This window comes from Pangasianodon hypophthalmus, chromosome 2, assembly GCF_027358585.1.
Source record: "Pangasianodon hypophthalmus isolate fPanHyp1 chromosome 2, fPanHyp1.pri, whole genome shotgun sequence".
In the NCBI taxonomy this organism is placed as follows: domain Eukaryota; kingdom Metazoa; phylum Chordata; class Actinopteri; order Siluriformes; family Pangasiidae; genus Pangasianodon; species Pangasianodon hypophthalmus.
Window position 1 is genome coordinate 15146722 of NC_069711.1, and position 25802 is coordinate 15172523.

General features: G+C 39.6%; 2 protein-coding genes across 2 annotated transcripts; both read left to right on the forward strand.

Annotated features, from left to right (window-relative positions):
- The first annotated feature begins 251 nt into the window (after nucleotides 1-251).
- On the forward strand, nucleotides 252-8007 carry ip6k2a (inositol hexakisphosphate kinase 2a). The gene is made up of 5 exons (XM_026921306.3): nucleotides 252-858; nucleotides 2864-3077; nucleotides 5293-5465; nucleotides 5763-5938; nucleotides 6600-8007. The coding sequence occupies exons 1-5, from the start codon at nucleotides 648-650 to the stop codon at nucleotides 7167-7169; spliced, it is 1344 nt and encodes a 447-aa protein (XP_026777107.1). The 5' UTR covers nucleotides 252-647; the 3' UTR covers nucleotides 7170-8007.
- Nucleotides 8008-17960: 9953 nt separating this feature from the next.
- Nucleotides 17961-23540, forward strand: sec61a1l (SEC61 translocon subunit alpha 1, like). The gene is made up of 12 exons (XM_026926121.3): nucleotides 17961-18116; nucleotides 19020-19087; nucleotides 19176-19241; nucleotides 19396-19474; nucleotides 20189-20320; nucleotides 20441-20550; nucleotides 20849-21002; nucleotides 21281-21441; nucleotides 21534-21731; nucleotides 22412-22603; nucleotides 22710-22786; nucleotides 22902-23540. The coding sequence occupies exons 1-12, from the start codon at nucleotides 18110-18112 to the stop codon at nucleotides 23086-23088; spliced, it is 1431 nt and encodes a 476-aa protein (XP_026781922.1). The 5' UTR covers nucleotides 17961-18109; the 3' UTR covers nucleotides 23089-23540.
- The last annotated feature ends 2262 nt before the right edge of the window (nucleotides 23541-25802 follow it).

Sequence of the window (25802 nt, forward strand, 5' to 3'; positions counted from 1 at the left end):
TGGCCACTGGTTACCAGAAAAAAAACAGCTGAGTAGCTCTCCTCGCATAGTTTCTATACCGCTTTCTCTTCCTCTTCCTTTCCTCCCCCACTCTTCCTCTTTCTACCTCCCTTTGTTTGCTTGCTGCTCTCTCAGTTGGTTTCTACCCGGCTACCTTCCTTGGACTTCTGATTGGTCGGTTTGTTTGGGAGGCGGGGCCACTCCTCGCCTAGTTACGTTTTTATTTGTCCAGCGCAGAGCTACGCAGTGTCATACTGACGGTACTGAGCTTTGTGAGCGACTTAACGACGCTTAGAGCTTTCAGTTATTATGAGTTATTAAATAGAACGCGTAAGATAATACTTGTTTTAAAAGGAAAAAAAGTTTGCCTAGGTGGTGTGTAAATAGTAAAGTGGTTAAGAAAGCCCTCCGTTTTGTCGTTATTTGGGTCTGTTTCTGTCTTGCTCCTTCCTTCCTGTTTTTGTTCTGTCAGGGAGCAAACGACAGCGCGAGCCGAAAGGACGTCAGACGAACCGATAGAGAGACAGCCCCTCTCTATCTCTCTCTGTCTCTGTGTGTCCCTGTGTGTGTGTGTTTCATCCTCTCATCCTCGGTTGTCGTGTCCCCGGGTCTGATCGCGTCCCGCGGAGTCTTAATGCCCGCGGAGGATGAGCCCAGCCATCGAGGGGATGGAGTCCGAGCAGCCGATGGCTTTGGGGAAGGGGGTTCTCCTTGAGCCCTTCGTGCACCAGGTGGGCGGCCACTCGTGCGTGCTGCGCTTGGGCGAGCAGACCATCTGCAAGCCGCTCATCCCGCGGGAACACCAGTTCTACAAGAGCCTCCCGCCGGCCATGCGCAAGTTCACCCCGCAGTACCGAGGTAAGCAGCCAGCTGGGGCTAGTTAGCTAGCTAGCTAATTAGCCTGCGACCTGTTTCTCTGCCTGCCTTCGCTTCTGCATCTGTCTCTCTGTATAGCCCTGCGTCTGAAGCCGTGTAGTGTGTATTAACTGCATGCTACTGTACTGAGCAGTCTCAATACCTCGCCTACATACTACCCTAATAAATAGTGCTTACCACCTTAATACCTTCCTTAACTGCTTAATAACTGGCGTAATGTTTAGTACCGGGTATTAGGGAGCGCTTTTTTTTTCTCCCTCATCGACCTCATTTCGTGTAACGGAACAGTGTTTTTCTGTGTTTTTGTTTGTTTGTTTTGATTATGACTTGTGTGCGCTGTGATCCTTGTTTATGCCTTAAAGATGTACAGTAATCGCATCAGTACAGATGGAGTTAAAGGACCTTTTCCACGTGACGGCGCTGTAGTCAACAACTAAATGCCAAATGGTTTCCTGTTTGACATACAGCGCCCAAGTTACTGTTTTATACCTTATATCTTATACAGTATCTATACAGTGCACTTTTTTGAGTTTGTGTTGGATTCAAGAAAGGTATGGGTTTGAACATCCAAAAGTAATAAGCTGGAATATCAAGAGGAGAAGCATTATCCCTCTCAACTCTCTGGATGATCATTAAGACTGAAAGAACCATCAGCAGCTCTAATCATCCTCTTAAGAAAGAAAGAAAAAGAAAAAAAAAGAAATGTACTGCATGTGGCGTGACGTCTTCAGTCATCACCCCCTGACACAGCTTTATTCATGCACGTATTGCACATATAATCTGTAATGCTCTTCCTCGAAACCTGACTGTTCCCAATAACACAGCTTACATTACAGTTTTCACTTCCTACCGTTTTCTTCTGGTGGTGTACGTTTTCTGAATGTATAGCGTTATCATGCTTGTTTGGAAAGATATCTGCTGTCGTATGTTTAGCAGTCCTTACGTATATCTGTGTCTTCTTGCTGTAATGATCTGCGGATTGTGTACGCAAATTTGCCATCATTTAAAATGTATTGTACGTCTCTGTAGCGCTCTGGTTTTGTTTTTTTTGTTTTTTTCCTGCAGTGTTTTATCTGCCATATTTAATCCAGACAGAGTGTAGCTTTCAGGACTTCAGTTAAAGTACTGGACTGGTTAGAATTGGGGATGCAAAGATTAGAGAAGCAGCAAGAGCTGGGAAATGTAATTGGCTTTGGGCTCGCCTCCTCTAAGAGACTTTATAAAATTGTCCCTTTGTTGTAATAATTATGAACTTGTTGCACTTTGTCATCATTTATTTTCTTTGACTGAAACAAGTTTTTTTTTATATATATATATATATATATGAACAATGGGTATAATTTTTTTTTTATTTGTACAAAAAGTACCCTGTGCAAAAAATCTTTATGAAAAAGCTTCATGCTTGTCTCTTGAATGTGATTTTCTTTTTATCTTTATGGCTTTTTTGGGTTTCTGTAGCAGGGGATTTCTGTGGAAACTTATGTACTTGCTCTTTTTGGTTGAGTTTGATTAATAAATCGTTTGGTTTTCAAGTTTTCCGCCTTGTGTCCTTTCTTACTGGTTTAAATTCACTATCACTTGTTATTGCTTTTGGTGAAGAAAATGTATATTTCCTCAGTCAGAAGAAACCACATCTATATTATGGCTTTTGTTTCTTACCCCCTACCCAATTCTCTTTGTTCCTGTCTTTTTTTTTCCCTCTGTACCGCTGTTTTCTGCACACATCTCTCTCCCGTTCTCTGTGTTGTAGACTTGTCTGATCTCTATCAGGTTAGCCGAGGGCTGTGCAGACGGCTCTGTAACTTTTGTAAAACGCTGGAAAGCTTGTAAGAACATAAAAAAAGAGTGGAGTGGGTAAGATGGCTCAAGATTTCCCAGTCTGCCTATTTTTGAGCTGGGAAGTCTGACTATGTTCTAATAAGATGAAGTGTATTTTTGTCTAGTTCTTGAAAGTAACTTCTCTGTCTTTCCTTCCCTCTTTCTGTAGGGGTGGTGTCAGTGAGCTTCGAGGAAGATGAGGAGGGTAATCTGTGTCTCATCGCCTACCCGCTGCACAGCGACCTGGGTGATCTGGAGAATGTGGACCCCTCGTCTGACCTGGAACCTAAGAATAAGATGAAGTGGTCCAATAAAATGTTGCTGGACAATGAAGGCTACAGCAAGGAAAGGGCCAGACACTCACGCAAGGACAAAGACAAGAGGTGAGGAGACCTTTACATGAAAACTCTGGTAAAGTAAATCACATCATCCTTTATCTTTTATTCAGAAACTTTTACAATGAAATTTTCACACTAGCAAGAAATCCCTGCATAATATATCTCAAGGACAATCGAAGCCATTGTCATGTTCAACTGTTCTCAAGTGTAGCAAGTCAGTTTGTCTTTGCTGGTTTATCTAAAACTCTGTTTGAGCTGGATTAGTTTTACCTGGAGAGGTACCATAATTTGAGAGATTATAAATGAGATCCATGATTTTAATCCATTGCCAATAATATGAAAATGAAAAATTCCAGAGCAAATTACCTTCTGTATTTCAACATTCACATAGATAGCTCTGTAATAGAAGTCTTTTTAACTAAACCTCACAGTAATGTAATAAGTAAACCAGGTAACAGACTCATTCATGTGTCCCGATATTGTGTTTGAGTGTCTGTGAACATTGGCATGTATGCTCACTGAGCACTTTATTAGGAACACCTGCTCATTAATGCACTTATCTAATCAACCAATCGTGTGGCAGCAGTGCAGTGTATGAAATCATGCAGATATTTGCCATCAGCTTTGGGTAATATTCACTTCAACCATCAGCATGAGGAAAAAAATGTGATCTCAGTGATTTTAACTGTGGCATGATGTGTCAGATGGGCTGGTATGAGTATTTCTATAACTGCTGATCTCCTGGGATTTTCACATAAAACAGTCTCTAGACTTTGCTCAGAATGGTGCAATAAAGAAAAAACATCCAGTGAGCAGCAGTTCTACAGATGGAAACGCCTTACTGATGAGAGAGATCAACAGAGAAAGGCCAGCCTGGTTCGAGCTGACAGGCTACAGTAACTCAGATAACCACTCTGTACAATTGTGGTGAGCAGAAAAGCATCTCAAAATGCACAACACTTTTAACCTTGAGGTGGATGGGCTACAACAGCAGAAGACCACATCAGGTTCCACTTCTGTCAGCCAAGAACAGAAAGGTGAGGCTGCAGTGGGCACAGACTCATCAAAACTGGACAGGTGAAGATTGGGAAAACGTAGTCTGGTCTGATGAATCTCGATTTCTGCTGAGGCACACAGATGGTAGCGTCAGAATTTGGCACCAACAGCATGAATCCATGGACCCAACCTGCCTTGTGTCAACAGTCCAGGTTGATGGAGGTGGTGTAATGGTGTGGGGAATGTTTTCTTGGCACACTTTGGGCCCGACCAATCAATCATCAATCTGAATGCCACAGCCTATTTGAGTATTGTTGCTGACTATGTGCATCCCTTCATGGCCGCAATTTACCCATCTTCTAATGGCTCCTTCCAGCATGATAATGCACCATGTCACAAAGCAAAAATCATCTCAATCTGGATTCATGAACATGACAATGAGTTCTGTGTTCTTCAGTAGCGTTCGCAGTCACTGGATCTGAATCCAATAGAACACCTTTGGGATGTGGTAGAATCGGAGATTCGCATGAACGTGCACCTGAAAAATCTGCAGTCAACATGGACCAGAATCTCAAAGGAATGTTTCATCAATGTTTCAAAGGCTGAAACATCTTGTGGAATCCATGCCACGAAGAATTGAGGCTGTTTTGAGAGCAAAGGGAGGCCCTACCTAGAATTAGTGTAGCGTTTCTAATAAAAGGTTCGGCGAGTGTATATCATATCTGTTTGTGGTAATTTGGATAAATTACATAAATCTTCATCCTGTCTGAATCAGACAGTCATACATTTACCTTAACAAACGTTCTGTGATAAAACTCATCCAGCTCCAATAGTGATGAAGCCAACTTTTTACTATAATAAGCAGTCGTGTCTGAGTAACAGTACAAGCACTAAACAGAGATTAGCATAGTACTGAAAAATAATTATACCATGATAGTAGTCAGATGACAATAAAATTTAAAGATTTGTGCAACCACCAAATTAAAGAATTATTGAAAGGGCTTTATTCTTTGTCCGTATATTTAAAATCTAGGTTTTTGGACAATATTTCACAAATTGGCTTGTCATTTATAATCTCTAAAAAATGTTGGTGTGTTGTCAGTTTGATACAGTGTGGCTGTAAATTGTAATCATGTACATGTTGGAGATGGCTTTGGGATGTATGTTGGGAATGCTGTGTCATTTTGTGGTGTAAACAATTTAGAAGTTATTCTGTTGGGTTTTATAAATGTGCAATTCTCTTTTTTTTTTTTTTCATGTTCAGTCTGAAGCGGGAGGAGGAGTTGGAGTGGTTCCAGCAGGCCGAGGTGCTCTACTATAACCTGGAGAGGAGTAACGCTGCTGCACCGCAGCTCAAGCACAACCCCTGGAGCCTCAAGTGCCACCAGCAACACCTGCAAAGGATGAAGGAGAACGCCAAGCACCGCAACCAGTACAGTATCCTCCCACTGCTTAAAGACAGCTGAGCAGTGTAGTGTTGTGTTGTCAGTTAAGCCCCATTATGTGGGAGGGATATTAAGATTTCTGTGAAGATTCTGAAGGCTTTGGTGGTAAAAATGATTTTTGTATTCCCTTGTATGGAGTAAACACTGTAAATGAAAGTGCTTTAAAATGTTTTGCGGTAAAATGTTTGTAAGTCTGTACAGTTAAAGGCTGATTGTGTCGTAGATGCTTTGTTATAAGAGCCACAGCATTCTTGTAGAATTAGTTTTCCTTAACCCAGCCCCCTCCCAGAGTTTATCCTGTTGGAGAACCTGACATGGCGTCACACAATGCCGTGTGTTTTGGATCTGAAAATGGGCACACGACAGCATGGTGATGATGCGTCCGAGGAAAAGAAAGCCATGCAGATCCGCAAGTGCCAGCAGAGCACATCAGCCAGCATCGGGGTTCGTCTCTGTGGCATGCAGGTGAGCTTCCACTCAACTCCTTACAGTGTCTACTGTACTGTAGCAGACAAGTTAGAGAGAGGTCTTCTACCTTCTGTCTCATTTGTCCTGACCTCAAAGGTGAATTGCATTTGGCCTGCACAAATTGTATATATACAGTGGGGTGCAAAAGTCTGAGACCACTAGTGAATATGCTTCTATTTTGCTTATGCTTATTATTTTCTAATTAACTTTGACAATTTTCATTACAAATTATAGTACTGACAACAACCGGAGTGAAAAGTAGAATCTTTGAAATATTTACATGAATTTCATAGTTTCTTAGTATTTGGTATGACCCCTTTTTTGCTTTAATGATCGTGTGCACTCAAGCTGGCATGGACTCCACAAGTTTGTGCAAAACCTTATGATCATTTTTAGATGAAATCTATCAGTGTCGTCTGAACACATTCTTCAATAGAACGAATAGGCAAGAGGAAAATCTGAGCTTTTGTACAAAGCAGTTAACATGGTCAATATCACAAATTTAAATAGGGACCTAGAATAGTGCAGAATCTAGAATATTAAATATTCAAGATATTGAACATTTGCATTCTTTGTTTTAAATATTTTAAAATTTTTGTGTGTATGGGCATAAATTATAACTTCTGTGATGTAGTAATGCCGCTCTCATTTTCTGCAGGTCTACCAGTCCGACTCCGGTCAGCTCATGTTCATGAACAAGTACCACGGACGCAAGCTGACGTTGGTAGGTTTTAAGGAGGCTCTGTACCAGTTCTTCCATGACGGACGGAGGTTGCGGCGCGAGCTCCTCTCCCCGGTGCTGTGGCGTCTCCGAGAAATGCAGGCCGCCCTGGAGGCGTGCGAGAGTTACCGCTTCTACTCCAGCTCACTCCTCATTATCTACGACGGAGACCCGCCGTGCTCACGTCGTTCTACTGAGGACCGCCTCTCTGATGAAGAGGGAGAAGAAGAGGAGGAGGAAGAGGAGGAGCAAGGTGCATTTGGGTTCCCTCGCAGCACTGGAGGAGCGAGTGGGAGCAGCAGTAGTGGTGCTAGCAGTGGTGCTAAGAGCAGCAGTGGGAACTCCAGCCCTGTGGTGGATGTGCGAATGATTGATTTCGCTCACACCACATGCCGGCACTATGGGGAGGACAGTGTAGTGCACGAGGGCCAGGACACAGGATACATCTTTGGCCTACAGAACCTCATAACTATCATCTCTCAGTTAGAGGAGCACAGTGCCGATTGAACTGGGCCTTTTGCTTGCAATATTGAAACACAAAAATATACAACCCAACTTCAGATTAAAACAGCGGGAGTTTGCCAGTGTCAATCTCTCTGTCAAATATCACTGTCTCTTTTTTGATTCTCTTCTTTCTTTCTCGATTTCTTTCTTTCGGTCCGTCCAGCGCCCATAAAGGGGCGTTAATGAAACTGCAAGATTTAGCAGGTTCATTTGTGTCCTATGTTGGTGTTCCTTTTTCTTTTTTTTCCTGTTTATAGAGGATTAAAAAGGGTTAAACGGGGAGAATACTGCAGACATGGCGGTGGTTTGTTTACTTAACTTGGTGACTGGTAGCCTTCTTCACATCGCCCCCCCTACTGTTAAAGGTTTTACATCCCTCCATTTTCTAAAAGCATTTACAGGCAAAGAAAACAACAAACAAGTGTAAATAATCTAGAATCTGTGAATCTAGTCATGTCCATTCCAGAAGAATGATGTAGCGCTACAGATTGCACTCGGTTATTTGCTCGTACTCTGTGATGAGAGCAAATGGAAGGTGGAGAAAGGTTGCTTTTCATTACGAAATGACCACTCTTACAACTTTTTCCACTGTAAAGAGAGAACTATATTCGAATAAGCAGTAGAGGCACACAGAGACTATAACAGAGCTTTATTTATTTGACATACTGTATTTCTTATATAAACTAAAAAAACAACAAAAACAAATGGTGACATGAATACTACATTCCATGTTATTACTATTATAATGGTTATAATAATAATAATAATAGTATTTGATATGTTCAAATACCTGTTCTGTCAACAGTATGTTGGAGGAAAAATAAAACTGCTTTTTGTTAAATGTGCTATTTAGTGACTTTTTCATGAAGTTTCATTATAATGTAAATCTTTTTAGAAGCCTTGCAAGATTACACAATATTGTATATACACAATTGTATGTGGCATGAGAAGGAACAGTTTATAACCTTTGTTTGTATTGCTGACATGGTGCTACTGTGTTGATCCATATGGGCTGAAATGTAATTCACATGGCTACATTGCTTATAGCAGCAACACTACTGTTTATGAGGGTCAAGGTCATTTTAGAAAAGGCTATGACACTGTAGTTTGGAATAATGAGGATGTAAGCCATCAGTGTAATATATAAATATAAATATATATATATATATATATATGTGTATATGTATATGTGTATATGTATATGTATATATGTATATGTATATGTATATATATGTATATATATATATGTATATGTATATATATATATGTATATGTATATATATATATGTATATGTATATATGTATATGTATATGTATATATGTATATGTATATGTATATATGTATATGTATATATGTATATGTATATATGTATATGTATATGTATATATGTATATGTATATGTATATATATATGTATATATGTATATGTATATATGTATATGTATATATATATATATATATATATATATATATATATGTAATTACATGCTCACTCACTGTCCATTTTAATAGGAACACCTGTACACCTGTTCATTTATGCAGTTATCCAATCAGCCAATCATGCGGCAGCAGCTCAATGCATAAAATCATGCAGAAACATGTCAAGAGCTCCAGTTAATATTCACATCATACATCAGAATGGAGGAAAAAATGTGATCTCTCTGACTTTAACAGTGGCATGATTGTTGGTGCCAGATGGGCTGGTTTCAGTGCCTCAGAAACTGCTGATCTCCTGGGAATTTCACACACAACAGTCTCTAGTGTTTACACAGAATTGTGCAAAAAACATCCTGTGTGTGGAGGGTCTGCAGGTTGAAACACCTTGTTGATGAGAGAGATCAGAGGAGAATGACTGGTTTGAGCTGACAGGAAGTCTATAGTAACTCAAATAAGCACTCTTTACAACCGTGGTGAGCAGCAAAGCAATTCAGAACACTCAACATATCAAACCTTGAGGTGGATGGGCTGCAACAGCGGAAGACCACATCAGGTTCCACACCTGTCAGCCAAGAACAGGAATCTGAGGCTATTATGGGCACAGACTCACCCAAACATATAATGGTACAAAACTAGTCGCAGATGTTTTACCATCAAGGGTGCAACTTTTGTATTTTTAGTACGTATCTTTCACCTGAAAACATGAATGTAGTGTACATTCCACTGACCACTGATGTACCTTTATTATAAAAGCTAATTAAAGGTACACCACAGGCGCCTTCCCAGATACACACTTAAGGTACAAAAGATGTACCCCTGGTAGTACCACCCTGGCAACTTTGCTACATTGATTCTGAGAGTGCATGGGCATAACATTGTTTTGAAAATAGTGGGGCCACAGATGGGGGAAAACTTGATCTCTTCAACAAAAGCCTTTTTTTTCCCACATTTTAACAATCAGATGATGGATGTGTTGGAAGTCTTATATGGTTTAACATCTCCTACTTTGTGTTGCACTGGGAGGTCAGAATAAACGAATAAACCAAACAATGTTTCTGAAGGGTGATTAAATTGACCTCTATTTAAAAGCCATTACAGTTATTTTAAAGACTGGTTAAGTCTAAGTGTAACGCCTCACATTTTCATGTCAAATTGTTGTGTGTGTTGCAAACATGAAAATCGTGAAAAAATACATGCTGTTTTATCCTACATTCACATTAGCAAGTGACAAGCCACTTGTAGCTTGTCTCTTGTGGGGGTGTAGTTGTGAGTGGGGAAGTGAAGAAACATTGATCAATGCGCTCCATAGGATTGGTCCAAGGAATCATTTGAGCCAGTTGTTTGGACTTGTTGCTTTACCATGCCATACCTAATTTGCATAGAATTGAGAAAATCTCAATGTTCGTGACTCTGTCTTGTGCACATGCATAGAAAATGAATGTTCGCCTGTCACTTTGTTGCTTGTTGGTGTGAACGTAGCGTCAATCAACCTATCTGCGGGAAGTGAAACAAACATGCCATGTATGTTTGCCCTTTGTTTTGTATATATAAGTTACTAAACTGACTGTAGGCACAAACCAAGCCAAAGGACAGAGCTGTAGCGCTACAGAAATGCAATGTGTTCTGGATATTTGGACTGATGAACAAAAAGAAAAAATAAACACTATATGTGATGTACAAATTTTTTTAAGTATTTATGCCGGTTATGTGAAATGTGAAATTCCTTTTTCACTGCATATAGAGAGTGAGTGTTCTTTGCTAGTTTGAGAGAAACTACCCATGTGGTGTTTCTGTTTTGTGGGAATAGCAATTGATTAGTTGGTTTTAATCCATTCAAACCCCTCTCAAATTTTCTCCTAACATACCAGCCAACATTGCACATGTCCTGATGGAAAGAGATGTTATACAGTATACTGTGCATACACACAAATGTGTACACACAGAAGTAACTGCCTTTTGCATTCAGCTGCAGAGGTCTATCTCCTCATTGTTTGCACATCATGCATTCTCACTGGGGCTGAGCCCCCCTAAGGGTTAAACTATAGAATCAACTTTGGGCTAAATAGATATTTTAGAAAACATTTGATTCCGTTTCTGCCACTAAGTATTACATTAGCAATTTCAACTGACAACATTTTCAAAAACTGCAGCCAAGCGCTCTGACTCTCACCCTCTGTAGGTGTGAAAGGGAACTGCAGCTGCTGCCAGAACTGTAATGAAGGATTAATGAATTCTGCAGTTGATCAGCCTGGAAACTATGCAAAGACGGTTTGCTTCATTACCGCCTGGATCCTGTCATGTCAAATCACAGCAGTAGCAGTCACTGATTAAAAAGCTGTAGAAGCCGGTGTCTGTTTTCTGATTGCAATCTGGTAAAGGTCTTTAGAAGCAGCCATGGATTAAGCTACATGAGGCTTCCTGTTTAAAAATGAGGCACGTAATGTCTGAGAACATTGGAAAAGAGCTGACAACATGTCTGGTAAAATGGTGCTCAACAGAGAAAACATTAAAACAAAACGAAGATGTTAAGATGTTTTGAAATCATGAACTTTGAGTTTCTTATGAGCAATTCAACAAAAAAGGGAAATGAGAAAAACTGGTAGGCAATAATTTAGCAGTGCAAAAGCCTTTATCAGTTCCTACTGGCCTAATAACAGGGTTCATAATGTGCACACACAGATCTGTAGAGCACTGGATAAATCTTTACACAAACATTAACATCCCATGCGCCTCTGCTTCACAGCAACGGACGTCAAATATCACGTTTATCCTTCAACGTTTTATTACTGAGGGGATCATAAGTGCACCATGTCAGGAAAGCGCTCGTGCTATAGACCAGCTGCTGCAGAAAGCTTAAGCATTGTGTATCACACATGAGACTGCAGCTTATGTGCTTTAGGATGAGCTTTGATAGAAGAAAGGTTTCATAATGTGTGTTTGCATTAGAGACTGAGCTTAATTCTGTGTGGTGCTGGTGTCCTGCTTCCTTTAGCTGATATAATCATGTTTTCGGAGGGTCAGTGGGCCATAGAGTGCAATCTTTGGATGATCCCATTCTGAATTTGCTTGTCTGTGTTGTCTGTGTGTTCATGCAAGCATGCATGCAAGTGTGTATGTGCACAGTGTATTTGCCTGGTCTCAGGTTTCTGTGTAAAGCTGACCTGTTTCATAATTGTGAGTTAGTTACCATGGCAACTGAGCAGAGCTGTAGTTTGCACTCCTCTGATGCTGCAACTCATGTCTGTCCATAAGTCTTAGGCTCCCTAATTTTTTTCTTTTATGCAAATTTTGTCTTAGATGTTTATTTTATGACTTCGCCAGTGAAGACATTTTAGATTTCCAAACATTATTTTTCCAACAAAAATTAAATGTTACAAAAAAATGTTTGTATGACTGAAGAAAGTAACACATTATATAATAGACCACTTTTCAGGGGAAGCAACAACAACAGCAACAACAACAACAACAACAACAACAACAACAACAATAATAATAGTAATAGTAATAATAATAATAATAATAATAATAATGAAGGCAAATACAGGACCAAGTGGACAAAGTCTCCAGAAGAACTGTGGCAGATCCTCCAAGATCCTCATAAGACTGCACATAGACTCAGTCTACTGATGCATTTTTAAAGGAAAAGGCTTGTCACACTAAATGTTTACTTTGTTTATTATTCTTTACTGTTCTTTGTAGTAAATGTTTTATGTAGAAAACATTTAATTTCATCATTTTTGAAGGCATCTTAGCTTATATATACATACACTCAGCATCCACTTTAATAGGAACACTTGCACACCTGCTCATTTATGCAGTTATCCAATCAGCCAATTATGTGCACAGTGCATAAAATCATGCAGAAACATGTCAAGAGCTTCAGTTAATGTTCACATCAAACATCAGAAAGTGTGAACTCTGTGACTTTAACTGTGGCATTGTTGGTGATGTTTGATGTGAACATTAACTGAAGCTCTTGACCTGTATCTGCATTATTTTATGTATTGTGCTGCTGCCACATGATTGGCTGATTGAATAACCGCATAAATGAGCAGATGTGCAGGTGTTCCTATTAAAGTGGTTGGTCAGTATATATCAGTTAATCACCATGAAATACAGTATATGAAATCAATGTATCCTAGTCCTACAATAGATCGCAAATAAAATAGTCTTCTATAATAATCACTGGAGTCTAAGCAAAAAATGCTAGGCTCATGGAGCCCAATAGTTCTGCTCTATAACAGGTCCATGTGATTCATTCAACCTGTGAGACTCACTGCTGTTGTTCTTTTTCCCAGAATAGATCACTGTGGAGACACATCGTGTTGCTCATTTACTTTGTCACATTGTACTTTGTAGGCCGAACACTCACACCCACACACTCTCACATTTGTGTTTCCTCCTTGTTTCAGATCCGTATGTAAAAGCGCTGGATTCCAACAAAAGAGAATCAGGAAGACAATGTGTGAGGGAGTGAGAGAAAAAAGATATGCACAAGCACAATGAAACATCTGGATAGGTGTATTAATAAAGGCTTTGTGTTGACTATATACCTAATTTGTAGATATAGAATTGTTATTGTGTGTAGGTCAACCAACCAACCAATCACTCAATCCATCAATCAACCAACCAACCAACCAATCAATCAAACACCAGTAAATCAACCAACTGACCAACCGATCAACCAAACAACCAATCAATCAATCCATTGATCAACCAACCAAACAACTAACCAATCCATCTACCAACCAACCAACCAACCACCAGTAAATCAACCAAATGACCAACCAATCAACCGAACAATCAATCAATCAGTCAGTCAGTCAGTCAAACAGACAGCCAACTAACCATTTTGTAAATACTGAACAAAATTATTCCTCTTTATTATACATTATTGTAGACATTATAGCCTACACTGCTGTACAGAATGATAAATATAATAGTGAACCCACTAATCTGCCTTTTTACAGTAGACAGACAAAGCACAGATCACAAATTAGATGTGACACAACCTTTTTTGTAGATTCTGATATGATTTTAATCAATGATGTTCAATCAATGATTTTCTTTAAATTAATTTTAAAATTGTATTACTGCAAAATCAACGACAGCATGTGACAACACAGGTCAAACGGGACATTTGCTGCTAAGTAGTGAGCAAAACATTAGGGCTAAAATGTTGTCATGTGGTGATAGTGCACCAGTGTGGTGTTCTATGCAATGCTCAAGTCACCAAAAGAGGTCAATCAATACCTTAATGTTGTCTTAATGCAATTCCTTTATAGAAAGCAGAAACTGCTAATGTGATATTTCTGCATATAAACCCAGCACGTCCAGAGTAAAGAATGAAAAGCTGCCTCTTGTTTCTGAGGTTCCAGGTTGTGACTGGAGCTTCAACATAGACAGACTCTGACAGAGCCTAGCCATGAGCAATGAATACCCCTCAGTACTGACCATGACCAGACCGAGAGAAAGAGAAAAGCAGGCCATGAAAGAATTAGAATCTTATATAACAGTTGCAAGGACAGAAATAGCAAATGTATAGCACAGAGCAAGATGAACATAGCACACACTAACTGCACACGATGTCAACATGTGTTAAATTCAGTATCAGTTAGTTTAACAAGACCATTATAATGCAGTGATGCTTATTTATACAAACACTAGATTTTTCAAATGCAGTAATTATATTTAGCATATGGGTTTATACTAGATGAAAAAAGTGAAACAAAGTGAAACACAAGCATAAGCAAATCTACATTCTTCCATATCACACACAACAAAAAATGTCTTGTCCTAAAATGAATGAACATTAAAGGAATCATCATGTTAGTACAATTCTGTACTGTTCTCTGTACTGAATATGTGTGTTTTATACTCTGAGTCTCCCCTCATTTTAATCTGAATTCTCTCTGCAATTACAGACCCAGTGCAGTGTAGTTGCCATTTCCTAGGCAGTGTGAAAATCACAGCTGACTCAGAATCACGTTTATATAACTCATTCACTCATTGTTTAGATCCAGCCAGTGGGAGAGAGAATGGGATGCTGGGAGTTTTGACTGACAGCTGGTTGCATGTGAACTAGTACAAAGAGTGAGGGGACATGGGGATGGGGGAACTGGGAGAACTGGTGCAGGAATCGACTAGCCATTGTTGTTAAGATAACTTGGAAGAAGCTTGGGTTACTATCTGTGTGGATTTTCTGTGCATGTTCTCCCTGTGTCCACATGGATTTCCTCCAGGTTCTTTGGTTTCCTCCTACCTCACAAAAACATGCCAGTAGGTGGACTGGCTACGATATATTGCCACTAGGTGCAAAAGAGTATGTAAATGTGTGTGTGCATGGAGCCCTGTGAAGAACTGGTGTCCCATCCAGAGTGTCCCATCCAGCCTCCCAGGATAAGCTCTGGATCCACCATAACCCTGATCAGAGGGTCATGAACAGACACTTAAAGGCATAAGTGCTGCAGTCATAATGTAAGGCTAGATAACTGTATAAGACAACAATCTCTATTTTATTACAGTAAACGCAGACAGCAGGAGGACGAGTCATCTTCTCCCTGAAATCTTTATACTGAATAGGCTTTCATTACCTCCACTTGGAATGGATGCATCTCTACACTTGCTACATGACACTGGCAGTCAGCAAAAAGGTTTTACTCTTCCATGGCTAAAAAATTTCATATTTATAAATTTTCATTGAACAATTGTGGTGCAGTGAAGCAGCTTGGATTTAGCCAAGGGAGCAGAACAAACTGATGTAACATGGATTTTATATATATATATATATATATATATATATATATATATATATATATATATATATATATATATATATATATATATATGCATATATATATGCATGTATGTAATCTGTGTTACTATGTGCATATATGTGTATGTGCATGCATAGGTTTTAACATATAATATGAGTGCATTAATAATACTTATGAGTCTGTCTTTATTTTAACTTTAGCATTGCTTCGCTCCTGGCATCTACACCTTGCACGGTTCACAGACTATTATATAACCACACTGAACACACATCTCTTCACTAAAGGGCAGAGAACACACACACACACACACACACACACACCTCTCTTGTAGAGCTTGCTACAGTATGATGTGTCATTCCCTGCATGGATCAATGCTTAAGTGTGTCAGAACACAGCTCTTCAGAATCTATTATTTTATCATGAAGTCGAAATTAAATATCATGCAGGGACATTGCCTAAATTGCTCATTGAATGTAACATCATTATATCATCAATTAGATTTAACCTGGGGACAAATTCTCTGTTTAGGTCAGATCCCTGTAAAATTAAAGTATTTATAATGGTACCACCATTCAGTGAAAGATTATTTCATACTATGGATTGATTTGTAAATTAAAACAGTATTAGTCCTGCATATATTATACCAATATTAGATATCTACAGTATATAATGTAATTACCTTGTACATCCTACATAGTGCACAATTCCCTGGTGAAAAATCCAGCTTGATCTGATCAGCTACCAGAGACCAAAACACAGACTGAGCTGATTGAGCTGGTCTACCATCCTGGCTAGCTGGTTAATTAATTACCTGCTTCCTTATTACTTGAATAAACTGATCAATAAGTACTTGAGATTTTCTAATTTCCTTACTGTTACCATTACACCTTGTCTGTTATGTATCATTAGTAGCAGTAATTCAGAAACTCCTTCCTTTCTACCAGCACTTACTGGCTGGCAAAGAGGCTCTACCAGTTTGAACAGCTGGCCTAGCTGTGTTTTGGCAGCTGGAAGCTGGCCAGACTCAACTGGATTTTTCGGAAGAGTAAGTAGGCGAGCGCACACTATCTGATAATCAGACACAGAAATAAAGTGAAAGGACATAGTATGTCTTTACATATTTACTCTGGAAAGATTAAAATGTAATTCCCATTTAAACTACTTTTACAACTGTAACTTATTTCTAAGAAGCTACTACTGGCTGCCTAGGCAAAACAAGCTGCTGACAGGGATGTCCTTCTGTTTTTCAAAAGAGTCAAAGAGTGGTACTCAATACTTTACCTTTTTTTCTACATATTCCACATAATTTTAATGCAACTAGAATAAAATTGGAAGCTGGATTGCAGCTTGTGGGCTGAATTAGCATTTGATGGTCCTGGGTTTATATCATGCAGGGCTAATATCCTGTTAAAAAAAAACTCTCTATTAGAAAGGCATAACCATAACTAGACTAGGGACTGAGGTTACTTGTGCAGGTAGCTGTGGTCTACATGGTTACCTGAGACTCCATGTAGCAAACTGATTTTGGGTCAACGTCAGCCATTCCATTAGGACAAAACTGGCTTGACAGAATGACTATCTGGACGAATGGCCCAAATGAATGGCTCAGTGTTGCCCCAACGTCAGTTTGCTACGTGCGGTCTCAGTTAACCATGGGCCACCAGGCCCAACCGACTTTCCCCACCAACTTTCCCCACCATTGAATCCACCTTACCAGCACTGGCCCAGCATTGTATAGTGAGGGCCAACACAGCACCCAAAATAGACGCTGGATCAACATCAGATTGCTACCTGAGACTCTGCGTCTGTTATTTGTGCAGGAGTGTGTGGAATTTTTAACACAAACTGGACACACTGTAAACCTCATTCTGTCTCATTAACGACTTCAGCTCACAAGTGAAGACCTCTTCCACATTCTGGTAATGAGCTGACCTCTGCTGGTCAAACGTGGAATTGCAAATGACTAGTCCCTTTAAAAAGTACTCATGTTTAATATGAGGAAAAAATGAAAAAAATAAAAAGGAGCTTCCTTCCTCTAGCATAGTGTCATTCTCTTTTTTATTCTGAAATAAATTTATTTAGAATTAAATTATTATGACTCCCCAAAAACTATAAAATAACTATACAACCATACTGATTGGTGGTTTATCTGATTTATTTAATCAATATAAGCTTCACAGCTAACTATAAGGAATATGATGATTTGTCAAAAAAATCCAAACATTTAATTAAATTTAATTAAATATCCGACTGTATACATTTATTATCTACAGTTTATTATTTATCTCTATTTGCTAGTTATTAGGTATAGTGTTACTGTAAAAAAATGAAAAATCATACTGGGATATCTTACTCATTAAATAAAATGTAACAGTAAAAATGTATTTTAAAAACCTGCTAAACAATGAATGAAAACTTTCATACTTGCTGTGATTTCACTTCAACCGCGGACTGAATCCCAAATGGTTCTCATAGCACATACAGTGCACTATCTAGGGTGCGGAAGCCATTGTTTGATGCCCTGTGTAGTGCACTTATATAGACAGTAAGGGCTCGTTTCTCGAGCCCGAGAGGAGCTCGCGCGGCGCTCTGACGTGTATTAGAGGTTTGGAAAGATGACGTGTCGCTGAGGAGCCTCTTCTGCTTCTCTCTCCTCAGGCTGAGCCACACAGGAGCTGCTCAGCGGCTGCACGGCACCGAAATCCGCCTGGAGCACCGACACACAGCAACATGGCTAGTGAGTTTGGTGGTTTTCTTAAAATTCTTTTAAGTATGCTTGTGACAGGCTGTTTTCCATTACTAATTTGGGAGAAATGTTGCAGGTTTACGGGGTTTTATGTCAGGCCTTTGCTCTGTACAGCACGTTGAATGAGCCGGCTAACAACAGGAGCAGCTCAGCCTTTCTACATACAACGTATTTATTAGCAGTGCACTTATTGGCACAATTTATTAGTTGTAATATCCAAGCATGAGGACATCCGAGAGACTGGTCATTTTTGTTAGCCTAGACTTGCTAGCTAGCCAGCTAATTGAATTAAGGTTATAGAGCTCGGTATATGTAACGTTATCATAGCAGCCAGTGTAAATACCGTAAAGTTCCTTCTGTTGCAGCTGTGCGCAGTTAAACTGTTTAACTTTACATTAACAAACATATACTTGCAAGTCCTTTAATGTTCAGTGCAACAAGCTAGAGTTCGGTTTGAATAACATTAAGTAGCTAGTTAACACACTCCGTCATCACTAAGTATTAAAAGTGGACATTTAAAATAAAATCTAATTTCTCAACTGTTCCGTTAGACGTTTTGAGGAACATCAACATGAAAAACATTTGGCTCTTGTGCGAGACTTAATTGTAGTGATGACGTTGCACGAGAGTGGCAGGATCCCAAACACCTCCCTGTTGGATATACAGTGCACTACGTAGGACGTGGAAGCCATTCTTTCATTCCCTATGTAGGTTACTTATGTAGCGAGTTGGGAAGTTATTTGGGATCGTGCCTGTTTTAGACCCACCAATCTAGCAGAGAGCGACTGTAAAGCCACGTAGTCTGAAGGAAGAAGACCACGCAATACACTTTATGAATGAAAGTTTTCCTACATTGTCCTGACGTTATTTCTGTCCAATGCAAATCTTTTTCAGTTAAATTTTTGGAGGTGATAAAACCATTTTGTGCAGTATTACCCGAGATCCAGAAACCTGAGAGACGGGTATGTGTTATTTTTTTTCTTTCTTTCTGTCACTGTGTTGTTAAATTTGTTGAATTAGGGAACTCTCTGACACTTCGTTTTGTTTCAGATTCAGTTCAGAGAGAAGGTGCTATGGACAGCCATCACCCTGTTCATCTTCCTGGTGTGCTGCCAGGTTTGTTTGCTTCACTCAGATTTTTCAAAAGCTGTCAATGCAAATGATTGATGCTGGGTTGTTAAACATATGCAGTTAGTTTTTCACTGTTTAACTTTTAAACAGCATTGTTAATTACGCCATGATTACTATGTATTATTTTTTCTTTCCTTAGATTCCCTTATTCGGTATCATGTCATCAGACTCTGCAGATCCCTTTTACTGGATGAGAGTCATTCTCGCTTCCAACAGAGGTGCGCTCACAAGAGACTACTCCTGATGTAAACCAGGAATAACTGTATTTCACAACACTGAGGAAATGGTTCATTCACTGTTGTGGTAAATGGACCCAAAAAGCTTTTAAATATCCCTGAATCTATCATTTTAAACCATTAAACTATGTGAAGAATAATAAATCATTCAGGGTGTTTTTAATGCCATAAAAACATCTTTACACTTTTATGAAAAATGCTGGAATCTGTAAATAGGCAAATTGCAAACATCACACATGCCCCTGTCATTCCTAGCTGGATAGTAAGCTAGATTTCATTTGTCACAGGTAGACATGCGTGAGATGTTCGTATTTGAGCCTCAGTTTGCATTGTTGTATTCTCAGAGATTTATTTAACCAAAACCTTTCGAAATGCATCACAACAATCTCTGTCGTTAGCCTAGCCACCTTAGCATACAAGTTCTGTGGTTAAATTTTTCGTTTACGACATGAGCTTTGCATAATCTTCCCAACAGCTATGACAGGCTCTGGGGCTTGAGCATATTGTGTGACGACATTATCTGAGCTCATATCAAGTGCTAACAAAGCCTGTTTTAAATTATAATCATAAGCAGACATCCAAATAATATTTAAAAATCATGCGTTCAGAGGTATTGTGAAGTTCACTTCATCCTTCACATCTGAGGTTTGTTGGTATATTGATGCATGTTATATGATTCATATACCTTTGTTACAGGTACTTTGATGGAGTTGGGTATCTCTCCCATCGTCACCTCTGGGCTCATCATGCAGCTGCTGGCTGGAGCTAAAATCATCGAGGTTGGAGACACACCAAAAGACAGAGCACTGTTTAACGGTGCCCAGAAATGTATGTAGTTGCTTCTCTTTCTCTCAACCACCCTGTTGTCATTACATGCAGAATAAGCAACATTTTTCCATGAAGATATAATTAAAACAGGGCATAAACTTGTGTCAATTTCCCTGGCAGTGTTTGGAATGATCATCACCATTGGCCAGGCTATTGTGTATGTGATGACTGGCATGTATGGAGACCCGTCAGAGATGGGTGCTGGGATCTGTCTGCTCATCATCATTCAGGTGAGAGGCATTACTTTCTCAAACTGTTCTTCTTACTTGCCCTTACACACTTCTTCAGATAAGCTTGTCAGTCGGCTTGTGTGCTGCCTAGATAAAGTTGCCAAATGGCTTATCTTGCATAAACACTCTTTGGAAATCCTTTAGCTAGTTTTAGCCTGTAATCAGCATATTGACGTGGTTGTTTCTTCAGGTAGATTGAGATCGAGTTGGACCTTTGTTAAAGACTGAAGTGACACCTCTATGGAATGCTTTGACATTTTGGCAATGGTGTGCACTGACCGTCTGCTCTCTTGTGTAGCTGTTTGTGGCAGGGTTGATTGTGCTGCTGCTGGACGAGTTGCTGCAGAAGGGCTATGGTTTGGGTTCAGGTATCTCTCTCTTCATTGCCACCAACATCTGTGAAACAATCGTATGGAAAGCCTTCAGTCCAACTACAGTCAACACAGGCAGAGGTAAACACTGATATCCTCATAGCATTCAATGTAGGACGGTCTGCAGCAGATTAACAAACAATTCTGTTTCTGTGCCGTGTTTACATTTGTACAACTGCTGTGCCGTTAAACTAGGGATGTTTTTTTTTTTTTCCCTCATTATTTGTTTGTGAGCGGGTTTGACTTTGTCTTGTTAGTCAAATTTGCTCATGGATGCTAGTCCGTGTGGAAGCGATAGCCTCTGTCAGTTGACCTTTTAATATTAACAGATTTTGAATTTATTTGTTATTTCCTTGCAGGTACTGAGTTTGAGGGTGCTATTATTGCTCTGTTCCACTTGCTGGCCACTCGTACTGACAAAGTGCGAGCTCTGAGAGAGGCCTTCTACAGGCAGAACCTGCCCAACCTCATGAACCTCATCGCTACTGTCTTTGTCTTTGCCGTGGTTATATATTTCCAGGTCCGTAAAGCCAAGATGGCCTTTTTACAGTAGTATTTGTAATAATTAGTAGTCCAATTATAAATCTAAACAATGTGTTTTTTCTCCGTCAGGGCTTCAGAGTCGATCTGCCCATCAAGTCTGCACGTTACCGTGGACAATACAACACGTATCCCATCAAGCTTTTCTACACCTCTAACATTCCCATCATCCTGCAGTCTGCACTGGTGTCCAACCTGTACGTCATCTCTCAGATGCTCTCCACTCGCTTCAGTGGCAACTTCCTGGTCAACTTGCTGGGCACCTGGTCTGTAAGTACCCAGTTTTTGCTTCTTGGTGCACCTACGGGAGAGTTTCTTATAAGTCAGTTTGAATACCCACATAAAAATGCAGGTGTACATAATGATGCATCTAAAACAGATTTAAAGGTGCAGTAGCCTATATATATATATATATATATATATATATATATATATATATATATATATATATATATATATATATATATATATATATATATAAAATACACATTACTGAATGTGCCTAGCGCTATACACTCTTTCTCACATGTATTCACTTCATTCTTGAATCGGAATCGTTCTGTGAAACCACTGGAACCAAGGTCCCTTTAATATTAAACAACATAAACAGCTGACATCTTTTAAGATCAGCTGTCAAAAATTGGTACCTTCCTTTGCACTAAAGGAAAAATTATGCCATGCGAAATCATGCACAGAACAAACAGATTGTTGTTTAAGTGTTATAGGGTTATTTGCATGATACAGCGATCAGATACAATCTGGCTAAACAGAGACGTGTTTGATTACAAGTGGTAAAAATTTATCAGGATACTATCCTAGCAGTGTCTTGATAACATTTCACCACAGGAAGGTGCATGCTTGTTTTCTGCATGAAACAGATCATTTTATCAAAAATGTGTGTGTTTGAAGCACATTCATGAGATTCACATGGTATATGTATGTGTTAACAGGACACCTCGACTGGAGGGCCAGCTCGTGCTTACCCTGTAGGCGGTCTGTGTTATTACCTCTCCCCTCCTGAGTCCTTTGGCTCAGTCTTAGATGATCCAGTCCATGCTGTCATCTATATCGTCTTCATGCTGGGCTCCTGTGCTTTCTTCTCAAAGACATGGATTGAGGTGTCTGGATCTTCTGCCAAAGATGTGAGTGTATTTCTTTGAATTTTTCAGGTCATTTATGATGTACAATACCACATTGCTCTGTGTTGAATAGAGTAATAATGTACAGCTCTGGAATTCTCTATCCTAGGTTGCAAAACAGCTTAAAGAACAGCAGATGGTGATGAGGGGACACAGAGACACATCCATGGTGCATGAACTCAACAGGTAAAACACAAAAACACTGCCTTCTAAAATATGGAACAATATGTTGTTCAGTCAATAGCTAAATAAGCATGTCATAAATATGGTGTGGTTATTTAACTCTGCTGTTGTCTTGTAGGTACATCCCCACAGCTGCAGCTTTTGGAGGACTATGCATAGGTGGCCTCTCTGTCATGGCTGATTTCCTGGGTGCCATTGGCTCAGGAACAGGAATCTTGCTGGCCGTCACCATCATCTACCAATACTTTGAGATCTTTGTAAAGGAACAAAGTGAAGTCGGCAGTATGGGTGCTCTGCTCTTCTAAACAACAACAAAAAAGCCCTCCACAGGCACCTTGGACTGACAGATTTCCGTTTGTTATTCAGTTCTTTTTATATAATTATTGTTTTATCATATGGACACAATCAGTGCTCTGCCACTCTAAGGCATTTGTGCTTCTTTTTCCAAAAGCCCTCTCAGAATTCATCCTGGGAATGTCTGTGTCCCTGTCTTTCTTGTGGGACAGCCATTTCTCTCCATCTAGTCAGCCAATACACCACCTGCTGCATTTTTAATCAAGTTACTAATGGTTAAAAGCACAGATGGTAAATGTTGTGAAAATGGCCAAACCCAGTGACTCAGACATGTGCAGCATATGTTGGTTTCTCCAACCCAAGATTTAAACCAGTGCCAGTGTATGTGTGATCAGATAACTGCAGTGTCATGTCATGGAGACTGTTAATTGATCTGATGTAAATAAAAACTTTTTTGACAAAACGTTTGAACTAGGAGAGGAGTGTGTGTTTACCAAGAACAGAAGAACATACAACTAGTTATTCAGCTAAAGACTGTATGGATTTGTAAGGAAGAGGTTGCCAAATCTTGCTCATTTTAGCATTTAGGGCCAACATTTATTGATTGTTAGGTTATGTAGTATGGATGCATTTCATTTGGTTCACTTGGTTGGTTTGTGTGACTGAAGTCTGAGGGCTTTTTTTTTTTTTTTTTTTTTTTTTTAAACCATTTTATTTGTAAGTGAGTATTCTGTCTATATTTTGGAGAATTGTTTCATGCACACAGCAGTGTCTGCCTCCCTTCACATTCTGACTCGTTTGAGAAGAAAGAGAAAAAACACTACTATAATCAATGGAAACTGGTATTTCAATAAAAAGACAAATAGAAATTTTACACAGTTTACATGTTGAAGTTACAATATGTTGATATGAAATATTTTATCAATGTATATGAAATTATATTATAAATATATTTATATGAACTTGCTTCTGAAATGACCTCTTGTCAATATATAGCATGTTGTACTACCTTTAGCTTAAATGTCACATTGTTGTACATAAATGTGGTGAGCAAAACTTTTTATCTATATAACTAGACACGAAGTAAGCCCAAAACATTTCTGCACTTAACACATTCTGCATAAAAAATATAGTGCCCCATACGTCCAGCATCACAGAAGAAAAATAAAATAAAAGCATTGATTTACAGAACTTGCACAGATCAGCCCTAACATTATGACCACTGACAGGTGAAGTGAATAATATTGATTATCTCGTTACAATAGCACCTATCAGTGGGATATATTAGGCAGCAAGTGACCAGTCGGTTCTCAAAGTTGATGTGTTGGAAACAGGAAAAATGGGCAAGCGTAAGGATTAGAGAGACTTTGACAACAGCCAAATTGTGATGGCTAGATGACTGGATCAGAGCATCTTTAAAACGGCAGGCCTTGTGGGGTGTTCCCGGTATGCAGTGGTTAGTACCTACCAAAAGTGGTCCAAGGAAGGACAACCGGTGAACTAGCGACATGCTCATGGGCGCCCAAGGCTCATTGGTGCGCGTGGGGAGTGAAGGCTAGTCCGTCTGGTTCGATCCCACAGAAGAGCTATTGTGGCACAAATTGCTGAAAAGTTAAAGCTGGCTATGATAGAAAAGTGTCAGAACACACAGTGCATCGCAGCTTGCTGCATATGGGGCTTTGTAACCACAGACCTGTCAGAGACCCCTGTCCACTGCCGAAAGTGCCTACAATGGACAGGTGAGCATCAGAACTGGGCCATGGAGCAATGGAAGAAGGTGGCCTGGTCTGATAAATCACATTTTCTTTTACATCATGTGGAAGGCCAGGTGCGTGTGCATCGTTTACCTGAGGAAGAGATGGCACCAGCATGCACTATGGGAAGAACGCAAGCTGGCGGAGGCAGTGTGATGCTCTGGGCAATGTTCTGCTGGGAAACTTTGGGTCCTGGCATTCATGTGGATGCTATTTTGACACATAACACCTACCTAAACATTGTCACAGACCAGGTACACCCCTTCATGGCAACAGTATTCCCTAATGGAAGTGATCTCTTTTGGCAGTATAATGCACCCTGCCACACTGTAAAAATTGTTCAGGAATGATTCGAGGAATATGACAAACAGTTCAAGGTGTTGACTTGGCCTCCAAATTCCCCAGATCTCAATCCAATCGAACATCTGTGGGGTGTGCTGGCCGTCGAGTCCGATCCATGGAGGCCCCACCTCGCAACTTACAGGACTTAAAGGATCTGCTGTTAATGCCTTTGTGCCAGATACCACAGCAAACCTTCAGGGATCCAGTGGAGTCCATGCCTCGACGGGTCAGGGCTGTTTTGGCAGCAAAAGGGGGACCAACACAATATTAGGCAGGTGGTCATAATGTTATGGCTGATCAGTGTAATATCCAGTTACACAGTTAATAATATTAGGAGTAATGGTCTTGCATGCCTCAAAAATGTGCACACGCTAATATTAAAATTTAAAAATTTTCTCTGTGTATACCTGCACCTACAAGCTGACTTCAGTTTTCTGAATAATTTGGATTTGTACTTCCCTCTATGGAGCTTGGAAGCTGACAAAAGTATGTGAATATGAATTTCATATATTTGAGTTATGCATATACAGTACATCACATTAAATACATTTTTTCTTTCTTTGGTGCATTTCACAAATTTACAATTTTTCCTAATTTCTTTTCTTTGATTTGAACTTGCTAGGGGTAAG